This window comes from Rhinoderma darwinii, chromosome 5 (assembly GCF_050947455.1).
Source record: "Rhinoderma darwinii isolate aRhiDar2 chromosome 5, aRhiDar2.hap1, whole genome shotgun sequence".
In the NCBI taxonomy this organism is placed as follows: domain Eukaryota; kingdom Metazoa; phylum Chordata; class Amphibia; order Anura; family Rhinodermatidae; genus Rhinoderma; species Rhinoderma darwinii.
In genome coordinates, this window is record NC_134691.1 from 322,591,153 (window position 1) to 322,618,956 (window position 27,804).

General features: G+C 41.3%; 1 protein-coding gene across 1 annotated transcript in view; it reads right to left on the reverse strand.

Annotated features, from left to right (window-relative positions):
* SLC39A12 (solute carrier family 39 member 12) overlaps nt 1-27,804 on the reverse strand; it is a 45,668-nt gene that overhangs the window by 3,902 nt on the left and 13,962 nt on the right. Inside the window, exons 4-11 of the mRNA XM_075828733.1 lie at nt 27,119-27,324; nt 23,576-23,756; nt 22,254-22,426; nt 20,479-20,646; nt 13,334-13,441; nt 5,922-6,000; nt 4,910-5,068; nt 889-1,076 (exon numbers count right to left, since the gene is read on the reverse strand). Of these exons, the coding sequence (XP_075684848.1) occupies nt 889-1,076; nt 4,910-5,068; nt 5,922-6,000; nt 13,334-13,441; nt 20,479-20,646; nt 22,254-22,426; nt 23,576-23,756; nt 27,119-27,324 (1,262 nt within the window). The remainder of the gene's footprint in view (nt 1-888; nt 1,077-4,909; nt 5,069-5,921; nt 6,001-13,333; nt 13,442-20,478; nt 20,647-22,253; nt 22,427-23,575; nt 23,757-27,118; nt 27,325-27,804) is intronic.

Consider the following 27,804-nt stretch of genomic DNA (forward strand, 5'->3'; position numbering starts at 1 on the left):
GGCACCAAGTCTTGTTGGTGCTGCTGTGTTCTGCGAAACCCCTGACCAGGTTGGGAAACATTGTTCTAGACAATCAGTAACCTTAGAAGACCCAATCTCGGCAATACCTTTTATTGAATCTTAAGACTGTCCTAGAACAATGCCAACCCAAGGAATGAATTACGTCATTACATTTGGGTCATACCATATTTGACAGCAACCTTGGCACCAGTCAAAGTCCTGTAGAAGAGAACCAAGGTAGCTCAAGTATTACACATTTTCCATTTACTTTTTTTGAGGTATGACTCTAGGTGGGAAAATGTGTTAAGACTTCAATTGTGGGAAAGTTACTTTAATGCCACATGGGCTACATGACCAATCTATGCTCAAGATTGAACGTCCAACCTCAATGTTTTTCTACAATACAGTTGTGTAAGTAATAAACCCCCATATACACAGAAATTAAAGGGGTTGTCTCCTCATAGACATTGGTCGTATATAACTAGGTTATGCCTTCAATGTCTGATCAGCGGTGGTTTGATTGTGACCACGCTTAGGTGGCAGCGGTGCTAGGAAATGTCTGTACCACTTTGTGTCCTGTCGGCTCCACTTGTTTTTTTCCCAGGGGGCTGCATGGATGCTTATAGTCATTAGCTGCCCATAAGAGTCGTCAGGGAAGAAAGTAGCACAAGACTTTCCTAACATTGGTGCAACCCCGTTCCAGGGATCGGTGGGGGGCACAGCGGTAATACCACTGCTGATCAGACATTGATGGCATATCCTAGCGGTATGACACCAATGTCTATGCCTCCCTTACATTGTTGTGTATATGGGGCTATCTAAGTAGAGTTTATATACATTTTATGTTTTAATCTGATATTACATTGTAGAATTATAGAAGTCACTCACCATTTCTACTAGCGACAGATACAGGAACATTCCTGCAGTGATAGCAAATATCCACATCTGTACATCTGGGTTGGTTGACACTGACAGGCCAATGTAGAGACCTGCAAAAGCTGTTAATGCACTTATAAAGTTCATGAGAAAGGCAATTTTTGCTGTAAGTCCAGTATTCAATAACACTGCAAAATCCCCTGTAAGATAAAACAGATAACACAGTTAACCCATTCTCTAGTGTATCAAATAGTAATATTCTTACATTAGCAATTACATCATCTTAAAATAGATGTTCCTGATTCCTTATATGTGTGACGGTTAAAGGGGTATTCTAGCCATCATCGAGGGTCCCAGCTCCCTTCATTGTTTCCGTATATGCCATAGAGTTGTATGGAGTGACCTCATACATGCTTGGCCACATTCCATAAAACCCCTCTCACTGTGACTGTCCTGGTGGATTGGGGACTCTCGATCAAGCGATCATTGGGGATCCAGGCAGATGGCTCACCACCAATATAACATGTATCACCTATGCTGTGAAATACCCCTTAATGGGGGTTTCCAGCCAATAAAAATTGATGGCCTTTCCTCAGGATAGGCCATCAATAGCTGATGGGTTGGGACCCCCGCCGATCAGCTGTTTTGAAGGGGCCGCAGCACTCGTACGAGCGCTGCTTCCCCTTCATTCCGGTCACTTTCTAACACTGTGAATCACCGACACAGCAGTAGCGGCGGTTCACAGTAATACAACCTGCTCCCATTGAAGTGAATGGGAGAAGCCTGTAATACTGTGTATCGCCACTACGGCCGTGTCAGCGATTCACAAGTGTGAGCAAGTAAGGGAAACAGCTGATCGGCGGGGGCCCCGGGAGTCAGACCCTGACCCATCAGCTATTAATTGCCCATCCTGAGAATAGGCCATCATTTTTTTTGGGCTGGAAAACCCAAAAGAGTATTGAAGGTTATGCAGGACCTTCTTGTTGTCTGTGACCTCTGTTTAGTTACATTTCTTGAAATGCTGCTGCACCTCGTAAGATGCATATTAAATATCACATAAAGGAGGTGTGAGGGAAAAGAGATTTCATGACTTTTATGGGACTGCAACTTTTGGTGGTATGGCTGAGAATCTCAAAAAGTTACGGTGGCTTGTGTGGACTTTTTCATGGTCTTTTGAAGGAGATGTAATTGGAATTGCTGTTCCACACCGGTGAGGGCTCCAGAAATGAAGTCTTTAGCAGAAGACAGTGGACACCTATTGAAACCTATTGAGTTATCATAACCTAATACACATACAAAGAAGGCTCTCTTCACACTCTCAAAGCCTCTGTTGCAGATTCTGTTAGAATTGATGGCAAGAATAGCTCTGTATGCAGCATATTTTCCCCTGTCGAAATGACAAACACCACGATGGAACCCAACAGACTCCATTAGAAGTCAATTGGGCGTTATTTTATATAGGAACCCCTTAACCTCTTAGTGACCAGACTATTTTAGGCCTTAATGACCAAGCTATTTTTTAAGTTTTTCCATCGTCTCATTCAAAGAGCTATAACTTTTTTTATTTTTGCGTCGACATAGCTGGATAAGGTCTTGTTTTTTGCGGGACAAGTTGTATTTTTTAATAGCACCATTTTGTGGTACATAGAATTTATTGATTAACTTTTTTTACCTATTTTTTTTTTGGGGGGGGGGGGGAGATAGAAAGAAAACAGCAATTTCGCCACACATTTTTGAGTCCTAAATTTACGCCGTTTACCGTGTGTGGTATAAATAACACAATAATTTTATTCAGTGGGTCGTTACGATTGCAATGATATCAAATTTATATAGTTTTCTCATGTTTTACTACTTTTACACAGTAAAAACACTTTTTTTTAAAAATTATTTGTTTTTGTCCCCATATTTGAAGAGCCATAACTTTTATTTTTCCTCCGATGCAGCTGTATGAGGGATTTTTTTTTTGCGGGACGACTTGTAGTTTTTATTGGTACCATTTTGGAGTACATGCAACTTTTTTTATCAGTTTTTATCACATTTTTTTTTATGGCAGGATTCACAGAAAACAGCAATCTTTTTATTTTATTTTTGACGGCGTTTGCAGAGCAGGTTAAATAACATAATATCTTTATAGTTGGGGTCGTTATGGATGCGGCGATACCAAATATGTGTACCTTTTGAACTTTTTTTTTGTTTGTTAATAATAATAAAGCAATTTGTAAGGGCAAAAAGTGGGTTTTTCTTTTTTTTTTTCACTTTTTTATTTATTTACTTTTTGTTTACTTTTCTACTAGTCCCACTAGGGGACTTCACTATGCGATCATCCAATCGTTTTTATAATACACTGCAATACTTCTGTATTGCAGTGTATTACTGCAGGTCCGTGTAAAACGGACAGGCACCTGCTAGGCCATGCCTCTGGCATGGCCTAGCAGGCATTAACTAGAGGCAGGCCTGGGGCCTTTATTAGGCCCCCGGCTGCAATAGAAGACACCGGCAACCTGCGATCACATGCAGGATGCCGGTGGGGTGAGAGAGGGAGCTCCCTCCCTCTCTCCAAAACCAATCAGATGCTGCGCTCGCCCATTCAAGCTGGGCTGTTCCCTGCTCTCAGCTACCTCTGGGCTGGGAGATTTAACGGCTCCCTGCTCTGTTTATTTATTCCGATGCAGCGCCGTAAAAAGGCAATTGCATCAGAATAAAGCCCGTTAGTGGCCGCAGTAAAAATACTAATGGGCGGTCACTAACGGGTTGACTGGGCAGTACACAGCACTCTTTGCAGTAAATAGGTCATCTGTGTAATATATGGTCTTCATATTCCGTGGTTCTATACTCTGCTTAATATTGGGGGTTTACCAAGGGTGTAACAAACCCCCCCCCCCTCTATTACACCAAATGCCCTAATAGGGTTTAGGTTTTTTTTAAAGAGTTTTTTACACACAGGGGATGAAAATATATACAGTTGACCATATACACAAAGTAGAGGACCAGATTGTACAGACAGCATTATACAGGGTGGGCTATTTATATGGATGCACCTAAATAAAATGGGAATGGTTGGCGATATTAACTTCCTGTTTGTGGCACATTAGTATATGGGAGGGGGGAAACTTTTCAAGCTGGGTGTTGACCGTGGCGGCCATTTTGAAGTCAGACATTTTGTATCCAACTTTAGTTTTTTCAATGGGAAGAGGGTCATGTGACACATCAAATTATCGAGAATTTCACAAGAAAAACAATGGTGGGCTTGGTTTTAACGTTACTTTATTCTTTCATGAGTTATTTACAAGTTATGGGTGACATTATGGGTGTCAGGTCCGAGCATTCCTAGATGAACAGTTTCCTGGAAAGTGGATTGGTCGCCGTGGGCCAGTTGAATGGCCCCTAGGTCTCCCGATCTGACCCCCTTAGACTTTTATCTTTGGGGTCATCTGAAGGCAATTGTCTATGCTGTGAAGATATGAGATGTGCAGCAACTGAAACTACGGATACTGGAAGCCTGTGCTAGCATTTCTTCTGCGGTGTTGCTATCAGTGTGTGAAGAGTGGGAGAAGAGGGTTGCATTGACAATCCAACACAATGGGCAGCACTTTGAACACATTTTATAAGTGGTCAGAAACTTGTAAATAACTCATGAAAAAATAAAGTAACGTTAAAACCAAGCACACCATTGTTTTTCTTGTGAAATTCTCGATAAGTTTGATGTGTCACATGACTCTCTTCCCATTGAAAAAACTAAAGTTGGATAGAAAATGGCCAACTTCAAAATGGCCGCCATGGTCAACACCCAGCTTGAAAAGTTTCCCCCCTCCCATATACTAATGTGCCACAAACAGGAAGTTAATATCACCAACCACTCCCATTTTATTTAGGTGTATCCATATAAATGGCCCACCCTGTAGAAGAATAAAGACATCATTAGGATACACAAGACTTACATGCACAGGTGTCTCTGCCAATGGTTATACCCTTTCCTTACGAATCACATATTTATATTATCATAATATAAATATCATTGATTTGCAGTACGTACCCATTTCATGGGGGATTTCATGACATAGAATAGCGATAGTTGTCGCCACACCGGTTTCAGTTGAAGATGAAAATGCAGATCCTATTACCATGCCATCAGCAAAGTTATGCAGACTGTCTCCAACCAAGATCATTATCGCTAACAAGGTTATTCCTTTATCTGGAAGAAAATGCAAAGTAATAATGACGTATATTATATGCTGTATTTTATTGCTTTGCATTGGTCAATATACTGTACGTTCGATTTTAAGAGGTTATCCCACAAATCACTTAAATACCAAAGGTCCTGAAAATATGTTAATAGACGTTTTGAAGTAATTTGCAGTAATTTCTTCCCTGTATCCCCCTTGGTGCGGCTTCTAACCTGTGCTGCTGGGGGTCTCTGAGCAGAATCAGTCTCATTCCTCATCTGGTAGCTGATTATATAGTCCCTTCTCAGTTCCCTTTCAGAAGGAGTCTCCTTAGCTATACTGCCATGCTACTGCATGGGCTCTGCTCCTTCCCTGACAAGCAGGGCAGGAAGCTATTTCTATTTGCTGCTCGCTAGAGAACAGCGAATCACTATGCAGAGACCTGGATGTGGCGAGAGGGACTGAGCATGCGTGTCCACCAGCACTCAGCTCAATAAGTGGATGCGCACATTGCTATACACTTTGAACACCAGGTGGCGCCATTCTATATATGTCAATTTTATAACATCACTGGTGGATTTTTTTTGAACAGCATGTAAATAACAATCTTTGTTCATTTTCTATGATCTATATAATATGTAAGTTTGCCAATATTTCTTAACGCTTGTCAAGATATTGTTAAATGCAGTATTATATGACACATCCGGTATTGCCTAGAGTGGAGTCTTACCTATGTAGTCCCCATCGATCAGGGATCCATGGGTGTCTTCTGGAAGGCCGCTTCTGCAGACTCCCTGTACGCTCAGGTCCCAGGGTTGTAATGACCCATCCGGGAACCTGTATAGGGTTAACATATAATATCTCTGTCACCTATGTACTTACGTTTCTTCCTAACTCTGAGACTGACTGGAGTAATATCTCCTATAGCGCCCTCTGTAGTTTCACAGTCTTCTGGACTTCTCTATAAAGATTATCACATAAAGAATGTAATATTAGTTGAATGACCATGGAAACCCCAAAATATAAAATTCACACATGGCACAGAGCGAATGTCTTTAGGGTATGTTTTGGTTGAGGTTTTTTTTTAGCTTCTGTATTTTACTACAGCTTCTAGGTACTACGTAGATGTAAAAAGGGGTTTTTAAAAGACCCATTCACTGAGTTCAAAAATGTGTATTTTTGTCATTTTATTTTAAACCACAGCATGCCATATCCCTCATGGTGACTAAGAATAAAACCCATACCCGTAGTACCATGTGTCCTTGAAAATTGATTGCCATTCCATAGGGTCTTTGGTATTCCCTGACAAGAATCTCTGATATTACCCAATAGTTGCAAAAATCCCAGCAGTGGCCACTAGGTGGTGCAATAAGTGGATGTATTTCTAATAAATACATTGAACCCAAATAAATTGGTAGTAATCTGTCTTAATCTTGCGCTAGAGTGAGTTGGAATGATAGGAATTCTGGCAAACTGCATAAGGCGTTATTCACATCTGCATTGTAGTTTCTATTTATAACAAAAAACCACGATGCAGTGCTGCGTCCGTCGTACAACGGATACAAGCAGTGCCCAACGGATCCCTTTTACTTCTCATCGCGTGTGTTGGGTACCTTCGTGCTGTCTGTCATTTTGACGGGCAGAATAGCACTGCATGCAGCGCTATTCTTCCTGCCAAATCGGACAGAATCTGCAACGGAACGCAGATAGCCCAATATAAATTGCAATGGGTAGTAGTAGTTGTGTTCCCTATGCTGCCTGCCAAATGTCTCAGGCCAGTGCTGCCAAGTTATAATGTTGTCAATGCCAGAACATGCTTGACATTAAGATAAGAATATATATAGAAATTTAAAGAGACACTTCACCTTTAATTTGCCTTGATTAAGACCCTTAAAGGGTAACTAAACGTTCAACAAACTTCTGACATGTCATAGTGACATCTCAGAAAATTTGATCGCTGGGGGTCTTAGCACTGAGACCCGCACCGATCGCTAAAACGAAGCGGCAGAAGCGCTTGTATGAGCGCTAAGCCGCTTCATTTCTGCTCGGATTTTCTCGGAGAACCGCTGTAGCGACGTACGGGCTCATAGACTTTCTATTGAGTCTGTACACCAACTGCTCAGTTGTCAGAAAAAGAAAAGCCGAACAGAAAGCAAGCGGCTCAGATCTCACACGAGAGCTTCTCCCGCGTCATTTTATTGATCGGTGGGGGTCTCAGTGCTCGGAGCCCCAGCGATCAAAACTTCTGACATGTCACAATGACATGTCAGAAATTTGTTGAACGTTTAGTTACCCGGTAAAGCTTGTGGCAAATAGTATTTTTCTTTTTTTCTATTGGCCTCTACGGAGGATTAATTGCATAAGCGATGTATAAAGTAGTATGTCAGTTTTGGCAGGTATTAGCTTTAAAATATCATACTATACTGTAATTTAACGGATGCAGATTATCAGGGTTCCCTGTGTCACAATCACTATTAGATATTTACAATGTATTAAGATTAATAATCAAAATTAAGGACGTGATGACCAGAACAATTTTTTTATTGTGGACCCTGACATCTATACCTTTTTTAGTTTTCGTTCATGGTAGCTGTTTGAGACTTTGCTTTTGCAGGACAAGTTGTACTTTATATAGGTACCATTATTTGGTAAATTTACATTACCGTTTAATTTATATTCATTTCTATTTGGGCAAAAATTCAGATAAAAAGTAGTTTTGCTGTATTATTTATTTATGTATTTTACAGCATACACTGACCATTATAAATGATGCGATACATTTATTGTGCAGGTTGTTACGGTTGTGATGATACCAAATATGTATATATTATTTTATGTTTTGGGACTGATATTTAATAAAGTTTATTTATTGTAAAACTTTTTCTTTTGGGTGTTTTTCGGACTACAAGGCCCCATGCACACGTACGTGCTTTTGCGGCCGCAATTCCCCCGAAAATCCACGGGAGAATTGCGACCCCATTCATTCCTAAGGGCCCATGTACTTGACCGTGGTTTCCACGGTCCGTGCATGGCCCAGGGCCTGGACCGCAGAAAGAACGGACATGTCTTATTACGGTCGTGTTCTGCGGTCGGGGCTCATAGGAAATAATGCACGTGGCCATGTGCACGGCCCGCGATGTGCGGACGGCTCGCGGGTGTTACTCCGCGGCCGGCCGACCCGAAAATCCACGGCTGTGAACATGGCTCCGGTCGTGTGCATGAGGCCTAAGACGCACCCAAGTTTTAGACAACAGAAAATAGGAAAAAAATTATTTGTTAAAAAATGATTTGTTCTGTTTCACCACATTCTGAGAGCCAAAACTTTTTTATATTTTTTTAATCAATTGAGCGGTGTGAGGGCTTGTTTTTTGTGGGACGAACTGTAATTTTATTGGCACCGTTTTTTGGTACATTTTTTGATCACTTTTTTTTATTTCATTTTTTTAAGCGCAGAGGTGACCAAAAAACGATTCTGAAGTTTTAAAAAAATAAATAATTTACGCCGTTCACCATGTGAGTTAAATAATGGTATATTGTAATAGATGGGACTTTTACAGATGCAGCGATACCAAATTATTTTATTTTTGGTTAAAAATGGGAAAAGGTTTTTTTTAACTTTGAATATTTTTTTTTTTTTACACACCTGAAAATGTATCTAACGTTTTGTTTTTTTTTTACACATTTTATTAGTTCCCCTAGGGCCACATGGTTACAGTCAGTGGAGCACTGACACCCATAGTAGTGAATCGCAGTTACGAAAGCAGCGTAGCATGCGAGCTACGCTGTTTACATAACTACTATTAAGTTCTATGGGAGTTACCGAAACAGCATAGCTCAGCAAGTTACGCTGTTTCAGTAACTCCACATGTAACCAAGTGGCCGGGAGAGCAGAGAAAGTTAGAACGGGGTTTAGGGGGCCCCGTTCTAGAGATAGGTGGGGGTCCCAGAGGTGTGACCCGCATATATCTGACATTTATGACAGATCCTGTGGATATGTCATAAATGTCCTTCATGGAAAAACCCCTATAAATGCAGCGGTCGCTATTGACTAATTAAAGGGTTTTCCCATAAAACACATGTATCCCCTATCCACAGGATAGGGGCTACATGTGGGATCACTGAGGGTCCGACCGCTGGGACCCCAAGCGATAAGGAGAACAGGGGACCGAAAGTCACCCAGAGCGCTACATGAGAATCCTGGACTTCCAGGTTCTGTGTCCGGCTTATCTGTTCGGCAGGTCCATAGAAATCAATAGAGAGCCGCTCACGCATTTGCAGAAGAATCCCATTCATCTCTTTGGAGCTGCCGTACACAGAACGCGGAAGTCAAAGCTTCCCATGAAGCGCTTTTGGTGCCTTTCGGTCCCCGTTCTCCTTATCGTCGTGTCGGACCCCCAGCGATCACACATGTATCCACTATCCTGTGGATAAGGTATACATGTGTTTTATGGCACAACCCCTTTAAACGGCCAGGAACAGCGAAATTGCTGTCCCTGGCCGTTAGAGCAGCGTGTCAGCTGTAAAACACAGCTGACACCTGCAGTATATCAAGCAGGCTCAGCGCGTGAGCCCGCTCCATACATCACTCCCCCCCTCCATGATATGCCGGCACGTCATGGGTCAGGAAGGGGTTAAGTAACGAAGCGACCAGGGCGCTCGGCACAGCCGGGTCCCTTCACTGCGGATTGTAAGACGCAGGGACTTTTTTGCAAGATTTATTCTTGCTAAAAACGGAGTCTTTAAGTCCGAAAAATACGGTATAGATTTAACATTCATTTTTTAAATGAATTTTACTTTTTTTTAATACCGTGGGGCAATTTTTAATTTTGATTTTTAATCTACTGCCATATATGAGGCAGCCCTGCGATCCTTCAATGGACCCTGTGCTGTTTGCCCATAGAAGATATGTTCCTCGATCATATCACAGTAATTCAAAGGGAGATCCCCCTTCACTCTTTCCCTTTGAATGTTGCGATCAGTGTTGATCGCTGCATCCAAGGGGGTTAATGGTGGAGACCAGAGGCTCTCTATTACAGCTATTGCCCCATTCCTGATTGAATGGGCAAACTTGCTGTGCCCATGCAATTTATCAGGATGAGTATGCTCCTCATGATGCAGCAACGTCCTGCCACTCATGACCAGCATACACGTCATAGGTCAGCAACTAGTTACACAAAAACACTTATGTTTGTTCTTCTGTCAGGCTGGGTTCACACACACTATTTACGGACGTAATTCGGGCGTTTTAGCCCCGAATTACGTCCGAAAATGCGGCTCAAAAGCGTCGGCAAACATCTGCCCATTCATTTGAAAGGGCTTTACGATGTTCTGTGCCGACGGTAATTTTTTTTACGCGCCGCTGTCAAAAGGCGGCGCGTAAAAAAGATGCCCGCGTCAAAGAAGTAACTGTCACTTCTTCAGATGTAAATGGAGCCGTTTTCCATGGACTCCATAGAAAAACAGCTCCAATTACGTCCGTAAGCGACGCAGCGAAAAGCGCCTGCACATGCCATTACGGCTGAAATTACGATGCTGTTTTCTCCTGAAAACAGCACCGTAATTTCAGCCGTAACGGACGCTGCTGTGTGAACATACCCTTAGGGTATGTTCACACGCTTAACAAAAAACGTCTGAAAAATACGGAGCTGATTTCAGAGAATACAGCCTCTGATTTTCAGGCGTTTTTGAAGCTGAGAATGAAATTTGGAGATTCTTTTGAGACTTCTTTTCAGACGTTTTTTGAGGCGTTTTTTGAGGGGTTTTTCATAGTGTTCAATGGAAAATCAGCTCCAAAAAACGCCTCAAGAAGTGACATGCTACTTCTTTTTACGCTCCGTTTTTTGATAGCAAAGCGTAAAATAAAGGCTCGTGGGAACAGAACATCGTAATTCCCTTTGAAAGCAATGGGCAGATGTTTGTAGGCGTATTAGGGGTGTTTTTTCAGGCGTAATTCGAGGCGTAAAACGCCTCCATTACGTCTGAAAAGAGGTCGTCACACGACCTATTTTAAGGTGTAAACGAGGCGTATTATGCCTCGATTTACGCCTGAAAATACGGCTACAATACGTCGGCAAACATCTGCCCATTGATTTGAATGGATTTGCCGACGTATTGTGCAGACGACCTGTCATTTACGCGTCAAACGACGACGTGTAAAATGAATGCCTCGTCAAAGAAGTGCAGGACACTTCTTTGAAACTTAATTTGAGCCGTTCTTCATTGAAGTCAATGAAGAACAGCTCAAGATTACGGCCGTCAAAGACGCCTCGCATAATGCGAGGAGGAGCTTTTACGTCTGAAACGACGCAGCTGTTTTCTCCTGAAAACAGTCTGTCTTTTCAGACGTAAAAGGAAGCTAGCGTGTGCACATAGCCTTAGGGTATGTGCACACGTAAACTGCATTTACGTCTGAAATTACGGAGCTGTTTTCTCCTGTAATTGCTCGTCCTCGCATTTTGCGAGGCGTCATTGACGGCTGTAATTTAGAGCTGTTCTTCATTGAATTCAATGAAAAACGGCTCAAATTACGTCCAAAGAAGTGTCCTGCATATAATGTATATAAGTGTCCCGCACATAATGTATATAAGTGTCCCGCATATAATGTATATAAGTGTCCCGCATATAATGTATATAAGTGTCCCGCATATAATGTATATAAGTGTCCTGCATATAATGTATATAAGTGTCCTGCATATAATATATATAAGTGTCCCGCATATAATGTATATAAGTGTCCTGCATATAATGTATATAAGTGTCCCGCATATAATGTATATAAGGTTCCCGCATATAATGTATATAAGTGTCCCGCATATAATGTATATAAGTGTCCCGCATATAATGTATATAAGTGTCCTGCATATAATGTATATAAGTGTCCTGCATATAATGTATATAAGTGTCCTGCATATAATGTATATAAGTGTCCTGCATATAATGTATATAAGTGTCCCGCATATAATGTATATAAGTGTCCTGCATATAATGTATATAAGTGTCCCGCATATAATGTATATAAGTGTCCTGCATATAATGTATATAAGTGTCCTGCATATAATGTATATAAGTGTCCTGCATATAATGTATATAAGTGTCCTGCATATAATGTATACAAGTGTCCCGCATATAATGTATATAAGTGTCCCGCATATAATGTATATAAGTGTCCTGCATATAATGTATAGAAGTGTCCCGCATATAATGTATATAAGGTTCCCGCATATAATGTATATAAGTGTCCCGCATATAATGTATATAAGTGTCCCGCATATAATGTATATAAGTGTCCTGCATATAATGTATATAAGTGTCCTGCATATAATGTATATAAGGTTCCCGCATATAATGTATATAAGGTTCCCGCATATAATGTATATAAGTGTCCCGCATATAATGTATATAAGTGTCCTGCATATAATGTATATAAGTGTCCTGCATATAATGTATATAAGGTTCCCGCATATAATGTATATAAGGTTCCCGCATATAATGTATATAAGTGTCCCGCATATAATGTATATAAGTGTCCCGCATATAATGTATATAAGTGTCCTGCATATAATGTATATAAGTGTCCCGCATATAATGTATATAAGTGTCCCGCATATAATGTATATAAGTGTCCCGCATATAATGTATATAAGTGTCCCGCATATAATGTATATAAGTGTCCTGCATATAATGTATATAAGTGTCCCGCATATAATGTATATAAGTGTCCTGCATATAATGTATAGAAGTGTCCTGCATATAATGTATATAAGTGTCCCGCATATAATGTATATAAGTGTCCTGCATATAATGTATATAAGTGTCCCGCATATAATGTATATAAGTGTCCTGTATATAATGTATATAAGTGTCCTGCATATAATGTATATAAGTGCCCTGCATATAATGTATGTAAGTGTCCTGCATATAATGTATATAAGTGTCCTGCACTTCTTTGACGAGGCAGTTATTTTACGTGTCGTCGTTTGATCTACTGTCAAACTACGACGCGTAAATGACAGGTCGTCGGCACAGTACGTCGGCAAACCCATTCAAATGAATGGGCAGATGTTTGCCGACGTATTGTAGCCCTATTTTCAGACGTAAAACGAGGCATAATACGGCTCGTTTACGCCTGAAAATAGGTCGTGTGAACCCAGCCTTATGGACGACTGCAAGAGGCTGAATATTTTTACCTTTCAGCTCGAAGTTTTACTTTCACTCATGGCACTTCCATCCATTTTAACCTCACAGTCACTCGTTGACACCAGGATCGTGCGGCTCCTTCATATCTCCAGACTTACCAGCTGAATAGTAGATGTTGATTTGGCTTTCCTAGACTGGTCATTCAAGTGGGATTCTAGTGGGAGGTCATGGGAATGTGTGAGGTGACCATTCAAAAGTGATAGACCCTGATCAAAACATTAGAATATGATTAGAATACCAGATGGTATAATTATTACAACAATAGAAAAAAAAATTAATTTGATAAATTTTAGTAAGTAAGCAGAAAGAAATGGAATGGTCCCCTGCATGACCTACAACACGATGCCCCAGAATGAGGGCTATGAGGGTGATGGGGTGTCAAAAAAGTGACCTCAGGCCTGCCCCAAGGCAGTTGACATTATCCATCACCTCCATATCTCCAAACCGTCCTGTTTTTCGTGGGATTGTAGTGCAAATTAAAACTCAAAGTGACTGAAGCTTATGCAAATGTATTCAAAAGTGGGCATTTCTGTTTTTTGAGAGTATTCCTGGGTGGAGCTTAAAATGTTGGGAGGTATTCAGATTAATGAGCGGTATTAGAGCTTTACCAGACCAATAAAAAGCCCTGCCTACGGTATGGGAAGTGTGAATGTGGCACGTTGCTGCAAAGCATCATGGACCAGAAAAGAACCATTAAAGGTATTCTTTAATACATAGGTATATATACAGAGACATAACTTGAAGCGTCTTGGCCCCAATGAAAAAATGGCACCAATATGCCATGGGCCATTTATAAAACTGATGTCTTCTTATGTGACAGAGGGTCTTTGAGATCCATCAGGCAGCAGGTCCTGAGTGCAACTTCTACCTCTGCACCCTCTTTGCAACCATATTTTTATTGTTCCATTGCATTTAGAGCTACCTATAGGTAGCGCTAGAGACACAGTTACCCTTCTTCTGGAAGAGAGCTATTTTGCATACTTTTTTCCCAAGGTGCATTGACCTAAAGAGCCCCTGCTAGATGGGCCTCCACGTAGAGAATGAGTACCTTTCCGAGAGAATATATATATATATATATATATATATATATATATATATATATATATATAGTATTATTTTTACTTTCTTTGGGCTGCATACGGAGGCATAACTTGAAGCTCCTATGCGTCAATGTAAGATCTGTCACAGCACCCCCGTAGGTCATTCATCCTGGTGGATTTTATCCCTCAAATGTATTCTGCATTTTTTTCTATATTCATGGCTTGCTTTGTATTTGAGCACGTGCTGGTTCAAGATAAATCCAGTAGAAGAATTTTACAGTGTATGAATGTTTATTTCCAGAATTTCGAATTTAAATAAACCCCAAGAGCCCTCAATTATGTCTGAGCCACCACTTTTCTATGAAGTCCTCCAAGCAGCAGCTTAATGTTCCATTATATTTCTATTTCTGAACGTAGAATGATTCAAAAATAGTTTGATCGGATTGATAGGCCAGCTTCCATCAGATGCATTACATTAATAGGTGGAGCATTCCACAATTTAAGCCAGTTATCATGTAGGCTTTAAACAGAAGCTACACATCAAAAGCACAAATTCCTGGGCTCGATACGTGAACAGCGCCAGGTTCTTCTGATGATGAGCAGACTGAATACACTTGTTTATGCTGAGCAAAGTTCTTCAAGTTGAGTCAGACCAGATGCCATGAAGTGCTCCACTGACTGGGAACAGTAGACAAAAACATGTCAATTGACTGGTATTTCACCAAGTTCCTTGAAAAGTGCCAACTATGTTTCTCATTTTTATGCAGAATTAATGATGAATGATAAAAAAAATATTGGAATAAAGGGGTTTTCCAATAAAGACCACCTTTTGTAAGCTTAAACTGGCCCATTGATTAGCTCATCGCCACAGGACCAGCTTCTCTAACCACTGGCGAACAGCTATTATCGCTAGGGAAATCTGTGACGGGCCACAAACTTAATATCACACGCTAGCCATTTAAATATAATACATGGATGGATCATGTCCACCAGAGCAAGAGTGGTCTTTGTTAGTGGCTCCCTGCTCTGGCTCATAAAGGGGTCCCAAGTGGGAGACTCCCTCTTTGTGATGTCCATTTGCCATAATGGAGAATATAGCAAGGGGTTGTCTTCTTGAGACAACACTTTCAAGTTGGTCCTTATTGTGACAGTCCTTCAAATTCTACTGTTATGTGGCACAGCACGGCGTGTAAAAAGCTGCATTACTAAGGACTTATGCACATTTTTAGGCAGACCATGCAGATGCTATAGGGCTTCTGGAGAAAGGAGGCCCAGACCGCAATAACTGCATTTTTTATTGTATTGGGTGGTCATGCACACGTTAGTATTCTGGTCAGTATTTTGCTTCAGTATTTGGAAGCCAAAACCCGAAGTGGGTCCAAAACACAGAAGAGGTGCAAATCTTTCCATTATAGGTTTTCTGTATTTATGTTTCACTACTGGTTTTGGCTTCCAAATACTGAAGCAGAATACAGACCAGAATACTGACGTGTGCATAGTTCCCTCTCTATAGGTCCTACAAATAAAGGTGTGGGGAATTAACTCAAGGATCATGGAGAGGAGATGGGGCCCCCCATCTCATCTCCATGTTTGCCCCAACAAGCACCAAGCCTTCTTCTCCAATGTGGTCAGGCGGGTGGTGGTGTTAACCAGCACCAGAAGGGAGCCCCATTATGAAGACCTCTCACCATTATGTACACAAGTATTGTGAATGGAAGCCAGAATTACAGTTTTGCAATATTAGGGTTAGATATGAAATTATGCAGGATTGCGCATAAAAATTGTCAAAGGTTCTAGCATTTCTAGGGTCACAAGAGAAAGTGGGGAACATCAGAAACATCTATAAATGGAATTTATATTCTGGAAATTAAAGTCACGTTTTTATGTTAAACATATTTATAAATTTGTATTTCTTTTTCTTTTCTTTTATTATGTAGCTTTCACACAGTCCTCATCATAGGCTGGAACTTCTGCAGCTTGGCCGCAATTCCGTGGGCGGAGCCAATTGCTTCCGGAATGTACGTCCGGTGCACGGAGGCACCGGACCAGCTGATCTGTGCGGGGTTCAGGTGTTGGACCCCCACAGATCATACTGATGACCTATCCGATGGATAGGTCATCAGTTTTCAGAAGGTGGAAAACCCCTTTAACTTTTCATTTGTGTCATGATAGGTCTGAAGGAGTTTACTAGTTTATGTTCAGGTATACGGATCAAATATTTTCCACCAGACAATATAGTCCTCAATTTCCTTAACTTTGGCTGAGGTCCATATACCAACCAGTTTTTAAAGTACCAATCTGGGCAGCAGATATTCTTTACCTTGGCACGTGGACCAGACAGTTCTCATGTCTTTTCTGAACAACCATAGTCTTGGCAGTTCTTCAGTTTGGCAAGAAGCCATTACCCAAATACATTACTATTTATTCTTTCTGTTCAAGGCTTGGGACTGGAACTGTATACAGATAAGTTCCTGAAAAAGTACATAGTTGTGGGAATACAAGCGGCTGGTCAGTTGTATAAAGAAGCACCAGAAACTTTTGTATCGCTCCCCTATTTCTTTGTAGGTTTCTGGTTTACTAGTTTTATTAATAATAATACTGCCGGGTTGTGCAGTATAGTGGAATGTGTTGACCCTTCGGAAACACTTGATAATATGGACAATAATATAGTAATAAGCATGTTTCTGCAATGAAACAATAATCACATAATAAAAGACGCAATAAAAAAATATTTATATATATATTATATAGTTTGTTTTAATTACATCTATATAATGCTTGAGTCAGGGGGTGTTTGGTTCTTTTTAGGCAGACTTACCCTAACCTTGCTACATAAATTGGATGAGGACATCCCAAGCCCTACCCCGACAGAGCCATATTTTCCATATCTTGCACTGATGAAGGCTAATAAGCCTGAAACAGCTGTATGCAAGTTAGAATAAATGTCTGTGTACTTACTAGGCTGCATCTGTGCTATACCCTAGTGGCTCTGGACGCACGGCTGTTTTCCATATCTGTTCTACACAAGTAAAAATGAGAAATTGAATGTAGTACTACAAGAGATGTGTGCGTGGTCGCTCAATGATTGGTACTGTTGCCTTACAGTATTGGGGTCGTGGGTTCAAATCTGACCAAGGACATCATCTGCATAGAGTTTGTTGTATGTTCTTCCTATGTTTGCATCGGTTTCCTCCCACACTCTGAAAAAACATACTGATAGGTTAAAGGGGTTTTCCCATGAGAGACATTTATGACATATCCAAAGAATAGGTCATAAATGTCAGATAGATGTGGGTCCCACCTCTGGGACCCGTACCTATCTCTAGAACGGGGCCCCTTAAACCACATTCAGCCACTCTGTGTTGCGGCTGAATGATGTTATGTTATGTGGTCGTGAGTTATGCAAACAGAGTAAATTTAGTAGATTTTCCTCTGCCTGCACGCCAATTTTCACTGCGTTTTTCGCCCACGGCCATTGAGCGCCACGGGCAAAAAAAAACGCTGTGAAATACGCTTTCTCTGCCTCTCATTGATGTCAATGGAAGGTCAGAGGCGTAAATGCCCGAAGATAGGGCATGTCCCTTCTTTTTCCCGCAAGCCGGTTTTTCCGCTAGCGGGAAAAAACGCCTACGCCTCCCATTGAAATCAATGAGGCGCATTTTCAGCCGTTTTTTGGCGCGTTTTCCGACGCGGTTTCTGTGTCAAAAAGCGTGTCAAAAAATTCTGTGTCAACTGGCCCTTAAATTGGAATTTAGATTATGAGCCTCAATAGGGACAGGGACTGTTGTGGGCAATGACAATCTTTGTACAGTTCTGCAGAATATGTTGGTGCTGTATACATAAATAAGATTTAAGTTTGATACCCATGTCCATAGGGAATATGGACATAATAGAGGAGGGTCTCCCACTCAAGAACCTCTTCTATGTGCCAGAACAAGACCATTTATGCATTACTTTTTCCGCCATTTATTTAAATGACTGGCATGCCATGGAATATTTCCCTAAATGCAGCTTCCTCGGAAATTACAGCTAATCACAGTGGGGGAGTTATAGAAGTTCATTGTGATCAACTGATCAATGGATCAGTATTTATTTAAAAAGGGGTTGTCTTCATGAGAAAACCTCTATAAGGTTTTGTGTTATATGGATCCGTAATATGGTACTCATAGAAATCAACAGGCAATACCTTACCTCTATGGGCATCCGATTTCAAATGGAGGCATACAGAGGTTTTTCCTCACAGATTCTGTATAAAAAATGTCTACTGGATCCCTAACGTCTCCGTGAAGGGGGTAGAGCTTAGCTAATGGCATGGGGTTGGGTGTTCCTGGTCTCTTATTGCGTCTACAGCTAGTTATCTTACAGCCAGACACCGATTTGAGAGAAGGGGTGGTGAGGAAAATGGCTAATCTCCTAAAACACATATAGAATAATTCTGTAAATATTACCCATAGTTTTGAGATTGTTATCTGAGACAGAATAGGATCAAAGTAAAAGAGAACATGACAACCCCTTTTCAGAATGTCCAGCGATCAGCTGATCACAATGGGTCCGGCTTCAGTAAATCCAGGCGATCAGTTTTTTTTTACTGGGGGAAGATAGATCTGGCCTTACATTTCCCCTGTAGCGCCCATGGCAAGGGCAGTCCACCAGAGCAGAGGTCACTTTTATTTAGCAACTCCCTGGCTAACGTCTTCATTAGGCAACCCTTTAATTGCTGACATTTTTTAATTTTTGGGTATTTTCTGCATTTATTGTTCCTTTAATACCTGCACTTTGGAATATTTCTTCAGCTCTACATTATGATGATTCTGGTTTGTTTATCGCATTCTAGGTTACAGGAAGCTCAGAACAAAGTATTCTAGAATTCTGTCATCAATCACGTCTTGTTTAGAAGCATTAAAAGACCTCATACTGAGTTAGTTAATATAACATAGAGCTAAGCACACTCCTTTGTTGGGCTGTTAAGTGATTGCGACATGGAACAGCTCTGTATATCCAACAAAAGGAACAGCAAAATTATTCCTCTGTAATCCTTAAATGAGCTCAAGTGTATTATTGTAAGTTATGTAATTGAAAATACATTTCAACCTAGCACATTACTTGTGCAGGTACTAAAAACAACTATGTCACATTTTTCTACTTATACTGGATATTATAAGGGGAGTGAAATAGCTTTTTTTTTACTCCAGTACAAAAATAAAGAGAAAATCTATCTTAACATGAGGCCCTAATAACAGTAGGCTAGTGAGTGCCATTGTACACACTTGACAACTCCCCTGCTGCAATGCACACTGTATGTAAAACTGCACTACCCCCTGATTGGCCAAGAGGGATCATGTGTCCAACATGGATCCCATCGATCTCTTACTCTCAATCAGTCAGAGTGCACTCTCTCTTACACCCCACATGGAACTTTAGAAGGCCGATCAATGGGTCAGCTGCACCCACTTGAAATATGTTATTAAAATACTGATTTTTGTTTCAAGGAATTATGTTTTTAGATTGTTTAAAAAAGTTCGTTTTCAACCTAGCTACAAGTCATATGACCAGATTTATAAAAAAAAAAGAGCAAAATGCTATCATTAGCCCACCTGCTGTTGCGGTTTCCGGCCATCCTACCTCACCATCTTGGTATAGGATGGTTTTGCGCAACAAGTTCTCCACTCTTTCCATCCATACTGTTGTGATGTGGAGATGGAAAGCATTGTGTAGGTTTACACAGTTCAAAGAAAAAAGAAAAGGCTACGGCTTGTCTAAGCTCAGCCCACCTTGTTAAAGACCCCCGTAGTAACTGCTGGGGCCATGTTTATGTATCCTTGTGTCGGAGATGAGGGAATTAGGCTGTCAGCCCCACAGTTAGGCCCTGTTCACACCGAGTGAACGCCGCGAAATACGCTTTCTCTGCCTCCCATTGATGTCAATGGGAGGTCAGAGACGTAAACACCCAAAGATAGGGCGTATCGCTTCTTTTTCCCGCTAGACGGTTTTTCTGCTCGCGGGAAAAAACGCCTCCGCCTCCCATTCAAATCAATGGGAAGCATTTTTGGCCGTTTTTTGGCGCGTTTTCCGATGCGGTTTCTGCGTCAAAAAACGTGTCAAGCAACTCCGTGTGAATTGACCCTAAACTGGAAGCTCATACATGCAGTAATAAATGCATAAAATAGATAACAAATAATAATAAATTCAAATATTATATATACCTGTCTTGTAGAGGAAATGATGAGAAAGGAAAGCTTGTTAATGAGAAAAAACCCATGAATGCCTCCAATCATCCCCATTATTTTCCATAAATATTGCTTCTCTTCTAAGTAAAGTTCTCCATCTTTTCCATGATGCTCATGGGAAATATTTTCATGAATACCCAAAACCTGTAGAAAATGTAAAGATTGAAAAAGAAAAAAAAAAACCTTAATCCTATGATTGTCATAGTTTAGCTTTTAATATAAAGGGGAGATCCAGCCAAAAATGTTCTTCTGACATGGCATGGATACAGTACTGTAGTAGTCTCCATTCAATACTTACATGATGAAGCTCGGATTGTCCTTGGTCAATAATATTAATTAATTTAGTATTAATTGGAAGTGTGTGTTTGCATAAAGGATGGGGTTTGGGGATTATTTTTATTAGTGGGAGCCCTAGTGAGGGAGTTTGGGCACTTCATTGTTTTTTAAATTTGAAGGCTTTCAATCGCCCTTGGAGAGAGGGGGCCCAGCCCTGGTTGGTTTCAATGCCTTTGCTAGTGGGTAGTGAAAACCTGTGCCGAACTCTCCTCTCTAGGAGAACTGCAATGTTAGCAGGCAGGGATATGGGGATGGTCCAAAGGGTCATGGATAGCGGGTGGAGGGCGAAACAGACACCAGGGCTTTCTGTCCTGGGTGGCAAAACCCGGCACTATAAGGCCTCATGCCCACTTCAGTTTTTTTCTTCAGTGTGCTATCCCTTTTTTTAACGGATAGCACACTGACACATTCATTTCTACGGGGCCATGCACACTTCCGTTGTTTTAACAATTCCGTGCGTCCGTTCCGTCAAAAGTAAAACATATCCTACTTCAGTCCGTTTTTCATTGTCCGTGTCGCCCATTGAAGCCTTTGGGTCTGTCAAAACAACGGAGGGCACAGAGAAGGCATCCGTGTGCCGTCCGTTTTTCACAATTGCGTTGCCAAGCAATGGCAGCGCGTGCCAAAGTTCCCTGCATTCAACACACAAGATGGATTTTAACGGTTCGTTTTAAAACAGAAGACAAACGGAAGCACAATGTCGGTTTAAAACGGAACAACGTAACGGAGTGACAACGGAAAGCACACACATGTCACAACGGACATACGGATCCATTTTAAACGGACGTGAAAACGGTGAAGGATGTGTGCATGAGGCCTAACGGGGGTCCTATTTTGATCTTTGATATGCGGCCCCCTTTCTTTTTTATATATATATATATATATATATATATATATATATATATACATACACACATTTTAATTGATGGCGTTCCGCGCTTACCAACTCTCAATCCCATGTCAGAAGGTCTCTGTTGAGTGGATTTGTCCTTTATATGTAATCTCACCCAGAAATAGATGCACTATTTTGTATAACTTTCACATGTCAACTATACTTGAAATATCTCTGTTTAATTGCTATATGGTGACAACCATTACCTGCTTAAGAAAATGAGAGGTAGTCAGAGCCCCGCCCCTATCAGCCTCATTACATCGTAATATAACTGCTTTATTTCCCTCCATCTATACTGAAGCCAAACCCTCTTTGTCATCTAAACTCATTCTATACAATCCCTAATCCATTTATTTCCTTTCTGTAAAACCTCCTTGTCTTGCTCAAAATATTATCCCACAAGAATGGTAGCACTAGTTGAAATATATATAAATTAGTAAAATAAATAAATACAATTAAAAAAAAGAATATAAAACATGAATTTTTTAAAATAAATAAATCGATAACTGGAAATAAGATTCACCTGAGGGATAAGATGAAGCAAGGCATCCCCTGAGAGAGTTCCCACTGCCAGTCCCACAAACAGCTGTAAGATGAGTTTATAGCTCTCCTCACAAGAACTGAATATAATGAGAGTAGCTCCAAACATGGATCCAATTGTCAGAAGTAAAACAGCAATAGTGCTGTAGCCATACCCTGCGGAACATAACTTAACTAGTACCACAACACTTGATACTAACGTAGCACAAAAATCAGCAAATTAATCATTTAGTATTCCAATTTTTCAAACACTTAGATATTGAAGCATAATAAGGTCTTAGGCTACGTATCTAGTATACATAGAAGCATTTTTATTCTTTCTCTGTCAGGTCAGCTGAACTGACGGCTCGGCTCACATCCGGTCCTGCGTATCTCTGACACACAGGATCCAGCTAGTATCGATCACATCTAGTTTATGAACTTAGATGTGATCGATATTAGCAGGATCCTGTGTGTCAGAGGCATGCAGGACCCGCTCTCAGCCGAGCCGTCAGTTCGGCTGAACTGACGGAATCGACTGAGAGAGAATGACACAGCTTTTATGTATACCGTATACGTAGAAACTGTATCTTAAAAAGTCAAATAAAATGTAATAAAAGTCAATGAGAAAAATGACTTAAAACATATTGATTTAATAAAAAAATAAAAATAATTCCATTTAAAGGTGTTCGTAGTCTTTAAGCTAGGCAAGGCTTTAGAAACCCCCAACTATCAACTGCCATCAACATGGAACTTGCGCCCAGCCATACATTTTCCCTGCAGCAGCCAAAGTATAGTATTACAGGCCGGCCATTAAATGGTTCCGCTCTATGATAGCTGGTCTCCGCTCTGGCTCATAGAGGGTCGTCACCAACACACCCTCTATGCCATTCAAATGCCCTAATAGGGCATATGGAGGGACAATGTCATACATATATACCTATACAGAGCATATTTAACATGAGACGCCTCTACTTCCACCTCCACTTCGTACCTAAAGATCCACCAAATGGTCACCAGCACTGGAACCTACATATTATGCAACCACAGACCATCCACTGCTAGACCCAGTTGATGTCATCGGCTAGACTAAAAGGTAATTTCCTGCTAACTCAGATTGGGAATTGGCTGTATAGTATTCCTTAAGTATATGAATATGATATTATCCAGTAAATTGTTAATATTATAGACATATAGAGAGCAAGGATGGGGTCAATAGTTATTTTGAAATACAACATTTCAAGCATGTGCTGCGTTCACTCGAAAACCACAAGTCCTCATCATAATAGATCATCTCCCCAATAGACAATATAGCACGAGACTCACTTTCCAGAGTGGTGGGAGGTGGGAGCTGTGTACTTGTGTAGTCCTCTACTGGACACGTGCAAGAAAGAAGTTGATGAATAATCGCCGGGCTGATCTGTTTGAATTGTTCCAGGGAAATTGGAGATCGGCTATTTTGTAGAACAATCTTCACAAGCTCATATGCAGAAAAGCAGCGATGACTCTAAAAGAAGAAACAAAACTGGTTGAAAAATCAAAAATATTAAGGCCTCATGCACACATCCTTCACCATTTTCACGTCCGTTTAAAACGGATCCGTGTGTCCGTTGTGACATCCGTCTGGTTTCCGTTGTCACTCCGCACCCGTTCCGTTGTTCCGTTTTAAACGGATGCTCTCCTTCCATTTGTCTTCCGTTTTAAATGGTCTGTTAAAATACATCTTGTGTGTTGAATGCAGGGAACTTTGACACGCACTGCTGTTGCTTAGCAACTGATCCGTGAAAAACGGATGGCACACGGATGCCGTCCGTGTGCCGGTCATTTTTTTGACGGACCTATAGACTTCAATGGGCCTCACGGTCACTGAAACACGGACAAATGTAGCACATGCATTACTTTTGACGGAACGGACGAACGGAACCGTCAAAACAACTGAAGTGTGTATGGACGCATAGAAATGAATGTGTCAGGGTGCTATCAGTTATAAAAACGGATAGCACTCTGAAGAAAATAACTGAAGTGGGCATGAGGCCTAAGGTCTCATGCACACGACCGTGTGTGCCGTCCGAATCCCGTCAGTGATCTGTGGAAAGATAGGACATGTTCTATCTTTCCTCGGATCGGAGCCTTGAACCATTTTTCACGGACCCGATTCACCCGCTAAAGAGAATGGGTCCGGAGACTATTGGGTGCCACTCGGAATTCCGTCAAAAACGGCCCGAGTGGCAAAACGGTCTTGTGCATGAGGCATTAGCATTTTAATTGTGTCATGATTGCTGGACAGATATGTAGAGACATCTTGCTGATCAAGTGATATGATATTTTTTTAATATTGGATTATGTGTCTGAGGGTTCCATAGCACGGCCTGACGTGGGGCGTGTAAACGAGCGCCGATTAACGACACAGCTCGTTGATCGGCGCTCGTTTGCTCCTTTCACACGGAGCAATGATTGCTTATGTATGGGGAAGAGCGATCGTTACTCTGATAGCTCATCCCTATACATTTTCATCATGTCGGCAGCGCATTTCCCTGATTACACAGGGAGATTTGCTGCTGACAACGATGATTTTTAATTCTGCATAAAAAGTGCAGATCAGCCGATGAACGAGCATTTGCCCATTCATCGACTGATCGTTGCCCTGATTACACTGGCCAATTATCAGGAAGGAGCGCTCATATGAACGCTTGTTTGCCCCATCATTGGCCCGTGTAATAGGGCCTTAAAAGGGCCATTTTAACATGGAAAACCCTTCTAATTTTACCCCAAATTGTAATGTTTACATATTAGCTTTGATGACCTTGGAATGTTTCCATGGTATTTTGCTAGAAATGATAACCACTAGTGGTCAAAATAATTTTTGGAATACCCTGTACAGGGGTGCCACTAGCTTTCATAGGTTCCATAGCAAAGTCCGGAATGAGCCCCGCACCTTGTTAACAGTAAACTGAACTGTAGCAATGTAAAGCAGCATAACTACCTTCACTTAAAGGGTTTGTCTCAACAAGACAACCCCAGTCCATATGCCCTATCAACATGGATGAGAAGATCATCACTTCAACAACAGTAACTATTTATATCTATGGCCTCCCTAAAGTCTAACTTTTAAAATGAGACCCTTTTCCCACTGCTGCTGTGCATTCTACAATACAGTCCTACCTATCTGCATGTTCTGAGGGCTCCTTCTCACCAGATGCAATAACTGCTGTACTGGCGATGCTCATGCCAGCGCTAATGTGTTGGTATGTTGTCATGGCCAATACAGGCTTCAAGTGGCGCATAGTCGAGGACTCCAGCAGATCTTGAGAAGTCATAACAACCATGTTCGGGGCATGTAATGCTCCATAACTCTGGCCAAGCTCCGCATTTTTTATTTTTGCATTTAAGTTAGACTTAGACACTAGAGTTAGGAGTAGGAGAGCTACCATTTTTCTTTACTTAAAGGGGGCTTTCTTGTCAAGACAAACCTTTCATGTAAAGGTAAGGTTATTCTGCTTTGAATGAAAAATGTTCTGATGGCTCAGGTATCATATAGAAGTTGTATGGATCCAAATCACCATCCACATCAATGTCCTGAATTTAGGTCCTCACAAAATTCCTATGACAAGGCTGAACAAGGTCAAGGCACAGAATAGAAAATGTTGTCCTGGAACATAGGAGCGGGGGGCAGTAGCAGACTTTGTGGCCCCAAATGCAGCACTGATAGCCTGGCAAAGGAGTAAGTTATTAAGACAACATACAGAATATGTTATGGAGGAATGAGTGAAGCGAAATGACAGGTGTGCAGATGTTGCAGAACTACCTGTGCCCTGGTTACCACATGGGTACAATGGCCTATCTGCCACATGAACAGTAGTATAATAATAAGGACATGCAGAGGTGTGATGATATATCATGATACATCACAATGATTATGTAGTAACTTTAGTCAATGCTATTGTAACGTCTATGGCCACGGTCTGTCGTTCTAACTTACCCCTCGACGACCGCGGCCATGGACGTCCTGCTGCTGTGCTGCGTCGTCCCCCTGTGAGGCACCGGCACTCACTTCCGGGTATCGAGCCTGTCTCCCGGAGGGGCCAGCGCGCGCACCTGGAAATCATCATCATTAACTCCTGAATTCCTGGCCTATAAGAGGGTCACCACCCTTCTTATCCTCGCCTGAGCATTGTTATTATTTCCCTTAGTCTGTCTTGCAAACGGTCTCCTAAGTGTCTTCCAGCTTCCCAGTGTTCCCCGTACCTGTATCCTGTTTCCCGTGCTATCAGTACCATCCTGGTCTACTGCCGTGCTGAACTGTTGTCGTGTTTTGCTGCATTTCCACGCCTGTTCTACTGCACCACGCCTGACGTCTACCTGCCGCCTGATCCCAGCCGAGCATGCCTTACTACTGTCTACACTGCCTCAGGTACCCTTTTCTGGACTATAGACTCTGTACCATACCTGTTTGGCCAGCCGCCATCCCGCTACGCGGTACGGCCCAGTGGGTCCACACCCCACCCCGTGGCAGCTATCTTACTATAGGAACTAATACTTACATTTTATAATGTATATAGATTCTAAACACTGAGGTCAATGCACAAAATGGCAAAACGCGGTTAATGGGAGGTCTTTTAGGAAGACGCCGTGGTCCAGTAGTTTCCAGCTACGCTCAGGGGCATAGACATAAATTAGAAGGCCCTATAGCAACTCAGAATGGTCTCGAGTCCTCACTTAGAGCTTTATTCATATACCTTACCCTGTATCAGTATAAATCCATAGATACTCATTAGTGGGCTCATGACTAGAAGAGTTGACATTGAAATTCTTCTTTAGAGAAAATTTGAACTAGTAACATGGTGTTGGTGTAGACTTTTCATATATTACCATGCTCCATTCTGATGAATGGCCCTGGCTCTCAGGAAAAACATTGTGTCTTCCTTTAGACTCTCCATTTGTTTCCATTGCTGGAACAGGTAATGGTTCATGGCTTGTTCCTGGGATTACAAGACTTCGCAACTTCCTCCGGTGGTTATGGTCAGTCTTTACACAGGTCATTGCTGCTTTAAGTCTTCCAATAAGTTCATCTATATCTAATAAATGATCAAACATAAGTAATTTATTTTATTATTAAAAGAGTTGTCAAGTAGTTTAAAAATATAATCTGGCAGTAGAAAATCTAATAAAATAATCAAAAAACACATTACTCACCAGTTAAATCTCCCGCCGCTCCAGCCCCTATGCCCCTGTGGTTCCCAGTCGATCTTTTGTTTGCCATGCACTGGCCACAGCGATCACATGCTTTACCTCTGTGGCCAATGTTTGGGTGTAATGGTCAGATGTCGGCACAGCACATCATTGCTGCTAGCATGTGAACAAAGACCGGCAAGGGACTACCGGATTATTGGTGTTGGAGTGGCGGGGGATTTAACAGGTGAGTAATGTTATTTGTTATTTTATAACACTTCTTTTTTTATTAGACCCCTTTCATTTTATGTCAGGTTCAGTTTTGATTGGATCTGTTGGAGGCTCAAATACAGGACACCATATATGTTACATAGTAACTTATAGGT